Source organism: Sphaerodactylus townsendi, linkage group LG16, assembly GCF_021028975.2.
Source record: "Sphaerodactylus townsendi isolate TG3544 linkage group LG16, MPM_Stown_v2.3, whole genome shotgun sequence".
In the NCBI taxonomy this organism is placed as follows: Eukaryota; Metazoa; Chordata; class Lepidosauria; order Squamata; family Sphaerodactylidae; genus Sphaerodactylus; species Sphaerodactylus townsendi.
The window spans coordinates 14,713,877-14,729,131 of NC_059440.1; the positions used below are offsets into that span (position 1 = coordinate 14,713,877).

The 15,255-nt window shown below is 48.4% G+C and overlaps 2 protein-coding genes across 2 annotated transcripts; one reads left to right on the forward strand and one right to left on the reverse strand.

Moving 5' to 3' along the window:
• Nucleotides 1-1,574: 1,574 nt before the first annotated feature.
• On the reverse strand, nucleotides 1,575-7,621 carry LOC125445703 (complement C1q binding protein). The gene is made up of 6 exons (XM_048518949.1): nucleotides 7,311-7,621; nucleotides 4,913-5,063; nucleotides 4,469-4,556; nucleotides 3,805-3,900; nucleotides 2,440-2,562; nucleotides 1,575-2,027 (listed from the first exon to the last, which is right to left on the reverse strand). Exons 1-6 carry the CDS (start codon nucleotides 7,537-7,539, stop codon nucleotides 1,878-1,880), a joined length of 837 nt encoding a protein of 278 aa, XP_048374906.1. The 5' UTR covers nucleotides 7,540-7,621; the 3' UTR covers nucleotides 1,575-1,877.
• A 922-nt stretch (nucleotides 7,622-8,543) lies between these two features.
• Nucleotides 8,544-15,164, forward strand: LOC125445702 (putative nuclease HARBI1). The gene is made up of 5 exons (XM_048518948.1): nucleotides 8,544-8,683; nucleotides 9,012-9,166; nucleotides 9,846-9,951; nucleotides 10,465-11,144; nucleotides 13,013-15,164. Exons 4-5 carry the CDS (start codon nucleotides 10,527-10,529, stop codon nucleotides 13,751-13,753), a joined length of 1,359 nt encoding a protein of 452 aa, XP_048374905.1. The 5' UTR covers nucleotides 8,544-8,683; nucleotides 9,012-9,166; nucleotides 9,846-9,951; nucleotides 10,465-10,526; the 3' UTR covers nucleotides 13,754-15,164.
• The last annotated feature ends 91 nt before the right edge of the window (nucleotides 15,165-15,255 follow it).

A 15,255-nucleotide genomic window follows, 5' to 3' on the forward strand; every position in this document is an offset into this window, starting at 1 on the left:
CATGAGCTTCCAAAGGCACCTGGTGGGCCACTGCGAGTAGCAGAGTGCTGGACTAGATGGACTCTGGTCTGATCCAGCAGGCTAGTTCTTATGTCTGCTATTTAAGTCTTTAAATAAGAAATGGTGGAGATCCAAACAAGCCCCTTCCAGCATCTCAAAGTGTCTTATCCAAGGCCCTGATGCAGCCCAGGGAGCCCTTGGCTGCTGTCTGTGGGGCTGGGAAACTGCCCATCGCTCCCGACTGAGCAATAACAAACCAGAGCAGCTGATCTCAGGTGTTGGACCCAAACCTGGTGATGATGTACACACAAAACTGGAACTTCCACAGGAATCAGTGTTTGTGGTTGGATTGGGATGCTGTTCCACTGCTGAATCTGTTCACCAGTGTAGCCTTATTGCGGACATTGATTCCTGCTTTCCTTATTTTAAGGTTCATAATGGGAAGCTGCTTTGGAAGGATGTATGTTGAGAGTTTGGGGATACAGATATCTTCCTCCTCCGTTTGTGAGAGCATGAGAAGAATTTGCCAGGATTTCCCTTGTCTTTTTGGATTTGCACGGGGGCAGGCTGCCTGCACGCAATCTCCAAAGAAGGAGACTCCACCACTCTCCGAGGCAGTGAATTCCACTGTTGAACAACGTCGAGGTTGTGGAGTGTCTGCTCTTTGGGCAGGGGAGCCGTTGGGAGCACTGTTGCTGCCCTCCGGTGGCCAAAGGCATGAACGACAAGCGCGTCTCAGACTCTGGGCGCCACCCTGCAAAGGGGCTTTTGCTCCAAAGAGGCTCCGACACTATGCAACCTCGATGTGCGGCCTCATGCGAAGGCGGCGCCTGAGAAAGGCCGCCCTAGGCTCTCGGCTCCATTGTCCAAAGGGGCTGCCAGCTCCAAGAGGCTTGGAACGTTAGTGGAGGCGCCCACAACCTCCACCTGCGGTCTCGTGCGAAGGCGGCGCCCTGAGAAGAGTTGTCCGGGGCTGCTGGCATCCCTTTTGTACAGGAGCCCCTTGGCCAAAGAGCCTCAGAAAATTAGCGGGGCCCCACAACCTGCACATGAGGTCCCGTGTGAAGGCGGCGGTCAGAGTGGCGCTGTCCCGGGCTGCTGGCATCCACTCTGCACAGGGCTTGGACCCCCTCTCCCAGGAGTGCTGGGAAGCTCCAGCTCAGGGGCTGGCAGATGTGCAAGACGTCATTTCTGGTCCCCTCTTCCCCATAGAGTCTCCTCCACTTTTCTGAAAAGCACAAGGGGGGGCTGGCTCCTGGCAACCCCTCCTTGGTTGGATTGGACTGGGCTCGCCCCAGAAAACCCTGCCCCCTCTTTCAAGAATAGAGGCCAAACACAGTTGCTTTCTTTTAAATAAGGCCTGCAAGGACAGACTTAGGAAGCTGGGTATGTTTAGCTTGGTGAAGAGAAGGTTTAGAGGTGACATGATAGCCATGTTTAGGTATTTGAAGGGATGTCAATGTTACAAGCTGAGCTAGCAAACATTCTTGCTTAATGCTGGTTAGAAGGGATGTCCACATGCAGTTAATGAAGGTGTGTTTGGGTGCAGGGAGACCATTCAATTTGCACAGGGCAAGGTGTTCAACTGGGTTTATTATCACATCATTTCACCTTCCGCCTCCAAATTGTACAAAAAACCAAATCACACTTCCAAGAATAGCTGGCGCGATACAAATCTGAGAGCTGGACGTCATCACTACAGTTGGATCTGAAGCAACAGTTGCCAAGTTCTCAAATTGCACCAATTTTCTTCCCGCAATGAATGTGTCAGTCTTCATCTCTCCCTCTCTGTCTCATGGCCGGGTTTTCTAAACAAGAGTCCAGCATCTGTTGGTCAGCCTCAGCAGCAGATTTCAGGCCTTCCGCTCGGTCTCGGCCTACTGGCATTTCACAAACTGCTTCAGACCTTCGAGGAATCGAATGTATTCTTGGTGCTCCAGTGCTGTGCTGAGTTCCATCAGCTCATCCGCAAACGTGTTGTCCACTCCTCGGTCGGCCAAGAAATCCATCAAGTGGTCGTACAGGGCCTGGGGAGATAATTTTGAAAGGGGCGTTGTAAGAAGCATGTCCACTCATCACGTACCACAAATCAGGGACGATGGGCCTGAAGCTGACCCTGGTTTTCCAGTGCTCATACCACACGCATATGGTACATGTTTGCAATAAGGCTGCAACTTCTAGGTCAGTTAGCAGATCAAGTGATGCTAGTAATCAAGGGTGAATTGGAGAGCCCTTCATACAAGTCGGGCCTTGGCTCCACCAGAAAGGTTTCTGGGAATGGAAGAGACCATCTGACTCTCATAGAATACCACCTTCTTCCCCATCATGTACTGCAGTGCCAAATGCCCCTCTGCAATACTGCTCCCAAGACACGGGGACCCCCAGGGACAACAGACCCTGCCTAACCCTTCTGGTTGCCTGGCTTGTATTTGCTCTTACCCAGTCGAGAGAGTCCGTGTTGAGTGTGTAATTATTTTCACGCCATTCTGAATCTCCTGCGGGCTGGAAGCTCACCTCCCGGATGGCAAAGATGTCGCTTTCCTCTTCCTCTCCGTGACCAATCTGAGCAAGAGGGCAACCAAACGTCAGCCGGAATGGAGAGGAGCGAGAAAGAAGGAACCCAACAGAGCACACCACTACTACCCAACAGAGCACACCACTACGAAACTCTAAGGCAGGGGTCTGCAACCTGTGGCTCTCCAGATGTCCATGGACTACAATTCCCATCAGCCCCTGCCAGCATGGCCAATTGGCCATGTTGGCAGGGGCTGATGGGATTTGTAGTCCATGAACATCTGGAGAGCCACAGGTTGCAGACCCCTGCTTAAGGCAATCAGCAAGTGCTTTAAAAAGTTTGGTTAAGGCCCTCAAAAGGCCAATGCAGAGCAGTAGTGCTTGTATAACAGCTAGAGGACTTGGCCAACCAGTGCTCAGTAAGTTCTCTCAAATATCAGGTTAGCTGAGAAACCAGGGTTATTACTGTAACCATTCTGGCCACAGCAAAGGGCATGCACAGCTGCGAATTCTTCCATCTGGAAATACTTCCATGAATGCTCTGGGGACTAACATATCAGGGAGGAGGCTAGTCTAAAGCTAGTCTAGAACTCTGTTCCTTGCCAGGTTAAAGCTCATCAAAAGCCAGTCTAGAACTCTTTTCCTTGCCAGGTTAAAGCTCATCAAAAGCCAGTCTAGAACTCTTTTCCTTGCCAGGTTAAAGCTCATCAAAAGCCAGTCTAGAACTCTTTTCCTTGCCAGGTTAAAGCTCATCAAAAGCCAGTCTAGAACTCTTTTCCTTGCCAGGTTAAAGTTAGTCTAACGCTAATCTAGAACTCTTTTCCTTGCCAGGTTAAAGCAAGTCTAGAGCTCTCTTCCTTGCCTTAGCTTTCCACAAACTAGGGATTAGGGAGGAGAAAAAGCCACACAAAACAGAAGTGAATCTCTTGAAAAAAAGGTAAAAGAAACACTTGGAACCTTCCTGGGATGCATGGTGTTCATGCCCAGCAACATTTATGTGAAACGTAAGAAAGTCCTACGGGATGAAACCAGGGGTCCATCTAGTCCAGCATCCTGTCCCACACAGCAGTTCTGTTGGAGGCCCAACAGGATGTGATAAAGCCGAGGCCCTGATGCTGCCTCCTGACTCTGGTATTCAGAGGTGGACTGTCTCTGAATGGGGAGCTTCTCTTCAGCCACTGCGGCTAAATGCAATCGACAGACCCATCCTCCAGGAATCCTTCCAATCCCCTATACCTGCGGCCATCGTTACATCCTCCGACAGCCAACAGACCAAAATGCAATACCAACCTCATCCTCAGGATAATGGCAATCCAGCACAAGTGTCTGTTTCGTGTCATCCTTGGTCACTTCAATAACAAAATTCGGGGTTGAGGTCAGCTCGGGCTGTGGGGAGAGATGACAACAGGGGTAACATCACCAACCTGGCACTATAGCGAACGCAAGCATGGAGAGCAGGGCCCCCTATTACAACAGTATGGACACCCAATGAGCATCACCCAGAGAAAGGGCAGCACTTTTAGTTTCATGGGAGATTTTTGAACATCTGCTTTAAAAATAATCTTTTCCCGTGAATTCCAAAGGGATTTAAGACATGGGCATTGTAACTTCACCTTAGCCAGCATGGTGTAGTGGTTAAGAGCAGGTGCGCTCTAATCTGGAGAACCGGGTTTGATTCCCTGCTCTGCCACTTGAGCTGTGGAGGCTTATCTGGTAAACCAGATTAGATTGTGCACTCCAACACCCCCCCCCCTCCATAACCAGAAGAAGCAGAATGATGCCAATAGCTGCAGACAGGCTTCTTCTATGGTATACATACAAACGATGGATTCTTTTGATTTTTTTTAAAGGTGTAGGATTCACACAGCCAGGCCGTTAACTCAGAAGAATTCCAGAGACAGTGATCAACATTTAAAAGGTTGAATCGATCGAAGGGTAGCTTCCTCCACCTTACCTCTTGCTCATTGGGTTTCTGTTCTTCCTGTCCTTCCTCGTCAAAACTGGGTGGGATGCTATTGTTAATGTTGAAGGAAATGCTGATCCTACGAGCAAAGAAGGCAACAATCTAGGATCAGCTCACAGAGACCGTGACATACCGATAGCCCTCTCCCTTACCAATCAAAAGCACTTTCAGAAGGAGAGTCTTGTCAGGGCGGTGTTTAAGGGATGCATCAGTCCCCAGTTAGAACTCCACGTCCCCCGGCCCCCCGAGGGAGGTACTTCACATGTAGTTGCTTCTAAATCTGTATTCCAATTTGTGACCCAAACAATATGGGTCCTCAACAAAATCAGTTCGGTATATTTCAGGAACAACATCACAATTCCTGGATTCTCTGAAGACACAGTGAACTTTTAACTTTGCAGGCCCTCCCCACAAATCAAGCATGCGGGCACTTACGTTTCTCCTGCAACTTTCCGAACCAGCTTGGCTTCTGTGCCCTGCACATCCAACTCCCACCCGCCAGACATTTTGGGCAAGGATTTGTTTTTCTGGATTTTCTTCTCTTCCTTAATCTCATCTGTCAGAAACGCCGCAAAAGCTTTGTCACCTGCGGGGAGGGGGATGACAGAGAAACCCAGCTAAGTTATGCTATGAATACCCGATATACCTTTCTCGACTAGTCTGAAAGGGCCTTGATTTCTATGACTTCTATAGTGTAGTCATCTTATTTGGCACTTTATTATGTTTCAATCCTCACTTTTTTGGCCAAAACCTGATTTCCAAAATGCCCCACGGGAATCAAAGTCTAATGACAAGTGAAGTTAAATGCAAAAGATTCCTTACTATCCAAGATGACTTCTTATCTCTACCTCGCTACAACTGACAATCCCAAGGGTGTATCGGCAGGCAGCCCCCACCATAGGACAGCATTTGGCTTTAAACTTCCCAATATCTTATGACTCCTCCTCCTGGCCGAAGGTAGCTTGCTCCCAGTTGAAAAATATCTGGAGTAGAATAATTTAGATTTGTACCCCACTTTTCTCTTCTGTAAGGAGACACAAGGTGGCTTACAAGTGCCTTTCCCTTCCTCTCCCCACAACAGACACCTTGTGAGGTAGGTGGGTCTAAGAGAGTTCTGAGAGAACTGTGACTAGCCCAAGGTCACCCAGCAGGAATGTGGAAACACACCTGTTTCACCAGATAAGCCTTCACCACTCATGTCACTCATATGGAGGAGTGGGGAATCAAACCCGGTTCTCCAGATTAGAATTCACCTGCTCTTAACCACTGCATCACACTGGGGTGGAGCCTTAGGGGGGAGAAATTCAGGGAGGACTTTCAATGGAGTATAATGCGACACAGTCCACCTGCTAAAGCTGCCATTTTCTCCAGGTGACTGTCATTAGGAGACCAGTTGTAATAGCAGGAGATCTCCAGTCCCTCCTAGAGACTGGCAGCGCTCTTGGCCACCATTTTGTGACTGGCCTCCAGCTCCCACAGTAGCCATTTTGTGGTGTCACAAATTCTTAAATTGTACCATAAAGTGCTTCAAGATGGAAACAAGGAGAAGCAGTTGATAAACAATCACAAAACTGTCTATCAACCCAGCAGCTTTGCACACACTGGGCAAAATACCAGAAAGTTGAAGCAGGCTGACCTCAGAACAACACTGGCAGCAAGGGGAGGTTACAATAGTGGTTAGAGTGGGTTTGTTATAGATAATGACATATAGTTAAGCTTTGATTCGTACATGTTTGATCTTGTTCGATGTGTTTTCCTTATTGTATATTTCCCTCATAGAAGAAGAGAAGGACTTATGTTTAGCTTCCTACTTATACATTATTATCATTTCTTTTTATGTATTTTATGCTTGAAACTAATAAAAAAATTTTTTAAACAACACCGGCTGCATAGTTATCTTATGTATTTGGAGAAACAGACTTCATTTAAAAAAAAGAATGCTAAAGTTGCAGAGTGCGTGCCTTGAGGACATATTACATGCAATCCTTTTTATGATCTGCATTTTAAGGAATACACCCCTCCAAGCTCCCTTCTCATATCTGAAAAGCAAGATATAAACACTTTAAGAAATTTCAATATTTCCTACTTCCTCTTCTCCCCTTCCCTTTTAAATGTATTTTCCCCAAACTATAAACTCCCAGCACTTGAACCCTCCTCAGAGAAAATGCCCCCTTTGCAGTCCCCCTATTATCCACCCTTTAGCCAGCTACACTAGGAAACTGGCAAACCATAGATTTTAAGACCTACCTCACCCCAACATAGAAAGGTAATTGTGGGGTCACACTCTCTCCCAGCATCCTGCTCCCCAAAGTAGCCACCCAGATGCCCTTGAAAATCCTACAAGTCTAATGGCATCAGGAAACTGTGTTCACCAGCCCACTGCTTCTACATCCCGGGTTCCCCTTGGGACCCTGATTGAACTCTCCTTTTATCCCAAACCCAAATCCTCTTAGAAGCTCTCTCTTTCCCACTCAGGATCTAAGCACCAGCTCCAAGGCTTTAATAATTTTGGTCTCTTTTGTTGAGCCCAAGAAGCTCTTCTCATTCGTATTACACCCCTCCTAGTACAGTCTTCTCAGCATACTATTCTTACAACAGCCTTTCCAGGCAGGTCAAGCTAACAACAGCCTTTCAAGGTAGGTCGGGCTAACTGAGCCAGGATTCGAACACGGGTCTCCCCGCACTTAGCCTAAACGCCACCCACAGACCCTGCCAGCTCGCACCAAGTCGTCTTCTCGGAAGACAGCCCTACTAGAAGCCAATGGGCTTCCTCGCGAGCAGGACCTCCCCGGTTCCCCGAGGCGCGGCCCGGGCGCGCCGGCTGCGCGCTCACCCTCGGTGTGGAGCCCCCCGCAGGTGCAGGCCAGCGAGGGCGAGGTGTGGGGAGGGCGCAGGAGGCCGTCGCGGCTGGGCAGCCAGAGGGAGCGGGTGAAGGGCCGGGCGGCGGCGGCGGCAGGCGCAAGGGCGGCGGGCAGGCAAGGCGCGCCCAGGCGCAGCGGCGCGTGGAGAGGCCGGAGCGCCAAAGCGGCCGCAGCCGGGCGGAGGACGCGGGCCAGCAGCATCTCGGCGGCGGTGCAGGGCGAGCGGAGCGGGGAGGACGCACGTGGGGGAGAGGCAGGACCCAGACCGGAAGGAAGGACACGCAAACGCAGCGCCGGAAGCGAAGGGAAGGACAAGCAACCCGCCCCCCGCCTCCAAAGTCGCCTTTCTGGCGCCCCAAGCGACCAATACTGCGCTTCCTTGCTGATTTGTTTGCCTGCAGTCTTATCCCGAAAGGCTCGAGGCGGGTGACAGCCGGAAGGCTCAGAAAAGCCAGCCAGTTCAATGCAACCTCTAAACAATCAATATAATTTTTCTTTATTGTTTATTTCTTTATTGATATGTATTTTTTTTATTATCTTGCCCTCTATCCAAAGGGCTCAAGGCAGGTTGCAATACAAGACTTATGGAAGTCGTGCAATTCAGTACAACCTAAAAGAAATCAAATAAACTTGTGCTTATCTCTTTATTGATATGTATTTTTACCCTGCCCTCTACCCGAAGGTTTCAAGGCAGGTTACAACGTAAGACTTCTAAAATCAATACAACCTAAAAACCATCAGTAAGACCTACGTTTGTTTATTTTTATTTATCTTCCCAAATGCAGATGACAGCGGTTAGAAGCCAGCCAGCAGCATCCTATACACAAATTATTACTAATAATAATGGTGCTGCCACGGCTGTAAAAGATCATAGGTAGGAACCACGTGACGCGCACGCATTAGAGTTGCCAACTTCCAGGCGGGGTCTGGGGATCAGTTCCCCTGGACGGAATGGCGGCTTTGGAGGGTGGACTCTGGCATACTACCCCACTGAAGTCTTGCCCCTTCCCAACCTCCTCCATCTCCAGGAATTTGCAAACTTGGAGTTGGCATCCCTAACGCAGCAAGCTGCAGCTAGCATGTGCGTAAAAGCAGCCGCTCTTTTGGGGTATTGCATGCAGGGAAACGTAGTCTTGTGACAGCAACAAAGCTTGGGAGCCTGTCGGGTTTCCTGCATTGGTTCTTTGCCTTTTCCTTCCGGGGCTTGTCTTGGCGGGAAGGTTTTTATTCTGGTCCTTTGTTGCGAGAGTGTCAAGCTGGTAGCGTGGGAAGGAAATCGAAGTATTTCCAAGGCTCTTATCATGCACCCAGGAAGGACTTTGCACCTTCCAGGCGTTTCTGGCTGGTAAGTCACGCAGATCTATTTTGGGATGCATGTTGGAGTTTGCATAAAGTTGTAACGTACGAACGGGCAGGTCTCTAATCCCTGCCTGGGGCCAGGAATAGTAAAAAAAAGTTGGTATGTTTCTCCACCCCCCTCCCTTCCACTGGAGCAAATGTTTATTGAAATCTTGCAAGAGCAAACGTCATCCTTCCCTGAGCCAAGGAAAAGAGCAAAAACCCTTTTCCTCCCGGTGGGAGATGCAACTAAATATTTAGTCTGCGTGCAACTCAGACTCATGTGTTGCGTCAATTGCTGCCTTCACCTTTTCCCTGCCTGTGTTTTCCTCCAGTCTTTGCAGCCTTTGAATGCGGCTGAAATATCCAGCATGTCGAAGGAGGAATCCTAAAAAGCCCAGATACTCGCAAGCAGCCAGAGGATCTAAAATGGGAAAGATCAGGAGCTAAATGCTTGGAGAAAGCATTTCTAGAACAATAGGCTTTGGAGGTAGGTAGAACTGGGGATTCTGTGTAAAAGGTTTTGCTTCTGTGTTAAAGGTTTTTCTTCTGGAAACGACTCAGAGTATGTCACCCAAATACAGAAAATTCAAATGTTACATTGTAAGGAAAGGGTGTGCGATTCCCCTCCTCCAGATTTTGCACAAAAAAAAAACCCACCCCATCAGCATGGGGAGTGCAATACATTTTTGATGTAGTGATGAAAATAAAGCAGAAACTCTCCCTTGCCTTCTGCTCTGTGAAACTTGCCGAGGTAATCACCTTGTCACTAGCAAAGTGCCCATAGTAATGTATTGTCTCAGGCTTTCATGGCCGGATTCAACTGGTTGTTGTGGGTTTTCCGGGCTGTGTGGCCATGGTCTGGTAGATCTTGTTCCTAATGTTTTGCCTGCACCTGTGGCTGGCAACTTTTGAGGTATATCATAGAGGGAAGTCTATCACGGTGTGTAACAGACTTTCCTCTGTGCTACACCTCTGAAGATGCCAGCCACAGATGCAGGCAAAACGTTAGGATCAAGATCTACCAGACCACTGCCACACAGCCCAGAAAACCCACAACAACCTGCCCATAGTAATTTTCTAGAATGTCAGATTCATACCTAAGATGGTACAGAACGGGAGACCAGGTTCCCAGCTTATGTTTTCTTTTCACTTGAATTTTTGTGTAGATAGCTGTGAAACGTTGGCAAAGTAGGATGGTGTCGTCAGCTTGTAACCGATGCATGAAGATGAAAGCAAACTTTTGAAGCCAGAGTGAAGATTTTGCATTCACTGGTAAGGGAGGTAAACCTTTGTTTCTTATCCGTAATTTGTCACCGAATCATTATGAAGCCAGTAAACTGAAATACCACTATAAAACAAATCACAAAAACGTTTTGTTTGATTGTCTACCTAAATCAGAGTTGTGGGAAAATAAGCTGACGACGTTGAAATCATCCCTAAATAGCCAGCGGATACTGACTTTTCCCACGCAAAGCTTTAAAAACATTTGTAGAACGTTTTGAAAATGTTTTGAAAAGATGGTTTTCCTGGATTAGTCTGCAATGTGCCTTTTAAAATGTTCTGCAGATGTTTTAGCTCATCAAAATAAACGTTTCAGCTTGTCCGCATGGAAAATGTTCCCTCTTCTTCTTTTTTTTAATTGCACGTGCGTGGATTCGATGCGACGAAGACTGGAATCTTTGAAGCCGAGCCGATTTTTCTGTGATCTGATCTGATTTTCCTTAGATTCTATTGGTCAGCACAGCAGAGGCGCCTTTTCACCTCAACTTCCTGTTTCCTTCCCAGGCGCCGTTTTAGCTGTGGATCTCTGCTTCGATTTGAGCCCGGACCTTGACGGCGCATTCGCAATGGAGCTGGAAGATTTGGCCGTGTTGCTGTCGCTGCAGATATTGCTTCTCTTGCAGGAGAGGGTGCATCTGTGTCTCAGGTTCTACCGCAGGATGCAGGCCCGGCGAGCAGAACTTTTTCACCAAGCGATCCACCCTCAGAGGCCGGGTATTCGGGCAACCAGTAGGGCAAGGAGAGCCCTTCTTGCTAGCACCGACCGCCGTTCATCTCAGAGGGCCAGGCATGGTTGGTTCGCCCTGGCGTGCACCCCCAACCCTCCTCGCTTCTGGGTGTACCCCAGGAGTCGTGACTGGTGGGAGAATTGTGTGATGGCTTTTTGGGGCGACGAGGAGTGGCTCCACAGCTTCAGAATGACCCGGCAGACCTTCATGGAACTTGTGGAAACTTTGCGGGGACGCCTGCACCGAGCGACCACCACCATGCGGCAGGCCATACCCGTGGAGAAGCGGGTGGGCGTGGCCCTGTGGTATTTGGCCAGCCCAAATACGTACCGGGAGGTTCGTGAACAGTTTGGGGTCGGACTGTCCACGGTGGCCGAAATGGTGGTGGAGGTTTGCCTGGCGATAGAGACGGAGCTCTTCAACAAAACGATCTGTCTCGGTCCTGATGTGGCAACGGTATGTGGGCTCTCACGTGTGTGGAGCTTTTTGTCTGTTCTGCTGTTTGTCTCTGTAGTGGCACAGAAGAGCAGCGGCGGCGGCGTAGTGGTTAAGAGCAGGTGCACTCTAATCTGAAGAACCGGGTTTGATTCCCCGCTCTGCCACTTGAGCTGTGGAGGCTGATCTGGTGAACCAAATCAGCTTGTGCACTCCAACACACGCCAGCTGGGTGACCTTGGGCTGGTCACAGCTCTTCTGAGCTCTCTCAGCCCCACCTACCTCACAGGGTGTTTGTTATGGGGGGGAGGAAGGGAAAGGAGATTGTCAGCCCCTTTGAGTCTCCTTACAGGAGAGAAAAGAGGGATATAGATCTAAGCCAGGGGTAGGGAACCTGCGGCTCTCCAGATGTTCAGGAACTACAATTCCCATCAGCCCCTACCATCAGCCCCAATTGGCCATGCTGACAGAGGCTGATGGGAATTGTAGTTCCTGAGCATCTGGAGAGCCGCAGGTTCCCTACCCCTGATCTAAGCTCTTCTTTCTTTTTCTTCTAGTAAATAATGCCTTCCCAATTTAATTTTATTTATGATTGCAGCATTAGAACGGTGTTTCCTTTAATCTTTGTGCTCTAAGAATTATGCTGTATGTGACCATAATGTATTTCAGAACAGTGCACTTTAAGCTATTTGTAATGTGATGCTAGTTGTCATAGCATGTCCATAAGAAGTGACTCCTCGCATTAGAGTTTATTTCCCATCGTATCATGTCTCAGTGTTTCTCCGTGTTCAAGACCCTTTTTGAAGTGATTCTCAGTTTCCTTGTGCTACGGAACAATGATATCTGTGACTTATCTTCTCCCTGGTCGGTTCCAATGTTTCCTGCAGATGTTGGACTTTGATCTGTGACTGCAAGGACAGTGTGCTCAAATGTGATGCTCAAATTGCAACGATGGCATTTGCATTTGTTTATGTCACATCGATTCTTAAACATCTGCACTGACTGCCAGTCGAGTTCTGGGCCCATCTTCAAAGTTTTGGTATTGACCTTCAAGGCCATATATGTGATTTTGGACCTGCATATCTTCGTGACTGCCTCTCTCCATGTTGCCCTTCAAGGCCCCTCCGCTCATCGGAGGGGAACCTTTTGTCAATCCCTGGCCCGAGAGACATCCAGCTGGCTTCGACACAAGCCAGGGATTTTTCGGCCTTGGCTCTGACCAGGTGGGACAAATTACCAGCCGAGGTTAGGGCCCTGCGGAAATTATCTCCGTTCCCCAGTGCTTGCAAAACCAGGTTGTTGCACCAGACCTTTCCCAACTAGCCAGTTCGTACCAACAGCTCCTCTCGGCCTCCGAAACCAGGGGGGGGAGTGGGGATGAGACAGTCTGATTTTTAAAATGCCATCTATTTTATACATTATTTCGTAATATATTGTTTTAAGAAGAAGAAGAACAGTTGGATTTATATCCCCCTTTCTCTCCTACAGGAGACTCAAAGGGGCTTACAAACTCCTTTCCCTTCCCCACCTCACAACAAACACCCTGTGAGGTAGGTGGGGCTGAGAGAGCTCAGAAGAACTGTGACTAGCCCAAGGTCACCCAGCTGACGTATGTGGGAGTGCACAGGCTAACCTGAATTCCCCAGATAAGCCTCCACAGCTCAAGTGGCAGAGTGGGGAATCAAACCTAGTTCCTCCAGATTAGACTGCACCTGCTCTTAACCACTATGCCATTGCTGCTCTCAATATGTTATAGGGTTTTTGCAATTTTAATGGTTGTTTGTAAATATTTTATAATGTCTAATTGTTGTCACCCGCCCTGAGCCTTTCCGGATAGGGTGGGATGAAAATGTGAAATAATAACAACAACTTTCCCCCTGAATCCACAGGTGATGGCCGGCTTCAGCCAGTTAGGTTTCCCACACTGTGTCGGAGCCCTGGATGGTTCTCGCCTGCCAATCAGGCATCCTGGGGGGAGGTCAGCTAACTATGCCAACCAAAAATGTTTCTCTTCCATCCTCCTGTTGGCCACCGTCGACCACACCGGACGCTTCATTGACGCAGAGATCAGTCACTCTGGAAAGAATCACGACGCACTCGTCTTTGTCAATTCCAACCTGTGCAAAGCAATGGATAAGGGGTTGTATGTTCCGGGCAACCCGACTCTAATCCTCGAAGGGGTCAGTGTGCCACCCCTAATTTTGACTGACGGGGCCTTCCCAATGCGGAGGTGGCTCATGAAGCCGTACGCACCACCGCACAACGCGCAGGAGATGCGGTTCAATTATCAGCTGAGTCGGGTCCGGAATGTGGTGGAGTGCGCTTTGAAGAGACTGAAGGCGAGGTGGCGTTGCCTCACCGCCAAACTGACCGTCTTCCCCCAAAACGTGACTTCACTAGTAGCAGCCTGTGTGGTGCTCCATAACATCTGTGAGGCAAAGGGCCATGAGGTGCCCCAGACTGCCACGGAGTCCGGACCGATGGTGTCACAGCTGACCAACTCAGACACCGCAGTAGAGAGAATTGACAGTCCCGAAGGGTACGATCCTTGCGATGACTTGAATCTCAGTGAAGGGGAAGCCGTCCGGGATGTGCTTGCACGATTCATTACAAGCGGGAGTGCGAGATGACGGTGGGGGGGCTTGAACTAGTAATGTTCAACGTTGGTCTGAGATTTCACAGTTTACAGATTGGATGTGGCACTGTTGGTTATTTCCAATGATCTGCAGCACACTTCTGCTGTTCAAAGGTGTGCTGTGGAGTTTTCCCTGTTTGTGTGTGTGCAGTCGTTACACGGTTATATTTTTTCAATCAGAAATTTTAAACGCTTTTTTTTTGCACAAAACTGTGTTTTCTGGTAACAGGATGCCACGCTTTCTAGTGTGCTCCGCCAAACATCACTCTTCACGCATATGTGGGTGAGGGAAATTGCTGTGGAAAGTGTGGTTAAAAATATGGAGCTTCAACTCCACACAGACACGTTTCCTTTGAAGTCGATTCCGTGGACTTCAAAATTGTTCCCAGTAAAGTGCACAGAACTGGTGCCACCAGCTTCAGACGTGGGGCAGGAGCGTAGGTCCACTACGTGCCCCCTTTCTATGGGGGACGCAGAGGGCTGGCTGGCAGAGTGGAGCAATTAGGAACACAGATGAGTCTCAGCATAATTTCTCCATCTTCTGTAATCACCCTTAAGAACTCCTGCTTCACTGAAAATCCTTTTGCTGGGATCAGGGGCTGGAGGGGAGATGTTACTTGCCCAAAGCCTCAACTGTCAATGGCCACCATCTTAAAGTCCTCACTCATCCTCAGAAAAGGTACCATTGGCATCTAGAGGTACTAGGTTGAGGACCATTTCTTGGGAGACAACTGCACCACCATGGGTGAGACAGATGTGCATAGAAGGGGCAAATATGGGAAAGGTCAGCCAAGTCACTGTCACCCAAATTGGAGGAATACAATAAATTACATGGATTCTTGATAATTTCCTAGACAGGTTTAAGGACGTAGAGAATCTGAAACCATGCTTTACCTTGTAAATCCATTTATGGTTGATGTAATCAACGGAGGTTGTCCAGTTCCCAAACCTGTTTTCAGACTCACCTGCTGTGGAAATGGAACCAATTCAGTTGCAGGGTTGCAATCTACAGTTGAGTTCTGGAAGCAAGTTCCAGAAATAAACTATCTGAAGAAAATTAGTGTCTTGACTCCACTCAGTTGCCAGGACAACAATCTGCTGTGAATCTCTTTTTTTGTAATGAAGTTCGAAGCACTGTGCAATCCTCACAATATGACAGCTAATTCGTACTGCCTTGACAACATATCAGCCGGATTTTAGACGACTCGCAGCAAAGATGGAGACTCACAATATTTCTACAAGCGGTAATAGCCAGTAATAGCCTCTCATTTACAAATCGTTCTCCATGTTTTGACCAGCTATTTAGTCTTAGCCAAAGAAGTACCATTAGCAAAATCTGTTTTTACCCTTTGTTTTTATTTTTGCTACTGTCATGTAAGGTTAATAAAAATTCCATGCATGATTAATTACTATTACGTATGTGTATTTCTTCATATTTATATAACAAAGGGTGCACGTAATGATGAAGACAAGTGTAATATTTGTTCATGTCTTGTG

Bases quoted from the DNA above. Each gene is read 5' to 3' on its own strand.
- LOC125445702 (XM_048518948.1), top strand. From the start codon at position 10,527: ATGGAGCTGGAAGATTTGGCCGTGTTGCTGTCGCTGCAGATATTGCTT. The intron at 11,145-13,012 runs GTATGTGGGCTC...CTGAATCCACAG, and splicing joins TCGGTCCTGATGTGGCAACG to GTGATGGCCGGCTTCAGCCA.
- LOC125445703 (XM_048518949.1), bottom strand. From the start codon at position 7,539: ATGCTGCTGGCCCGCGTCCTCCGCCCGGCTGCGGCCGCTTTGGCGCTC. The intron at 5,064-7,310 runs GTGAGCGCGCAG...CCCTCCCCGCAG, and splicing joins CGGGGGGCTCCACACCGAGG to GTGACAAAGCTTTTGCGGCG. The intron at 2,028-2,439 runs GTAAGAGCAAAT...TTATCTCCCCAG, and splicing joins ACACGGACTCTCTCGACTGG to GCCCTGTACGACCACTTGAT.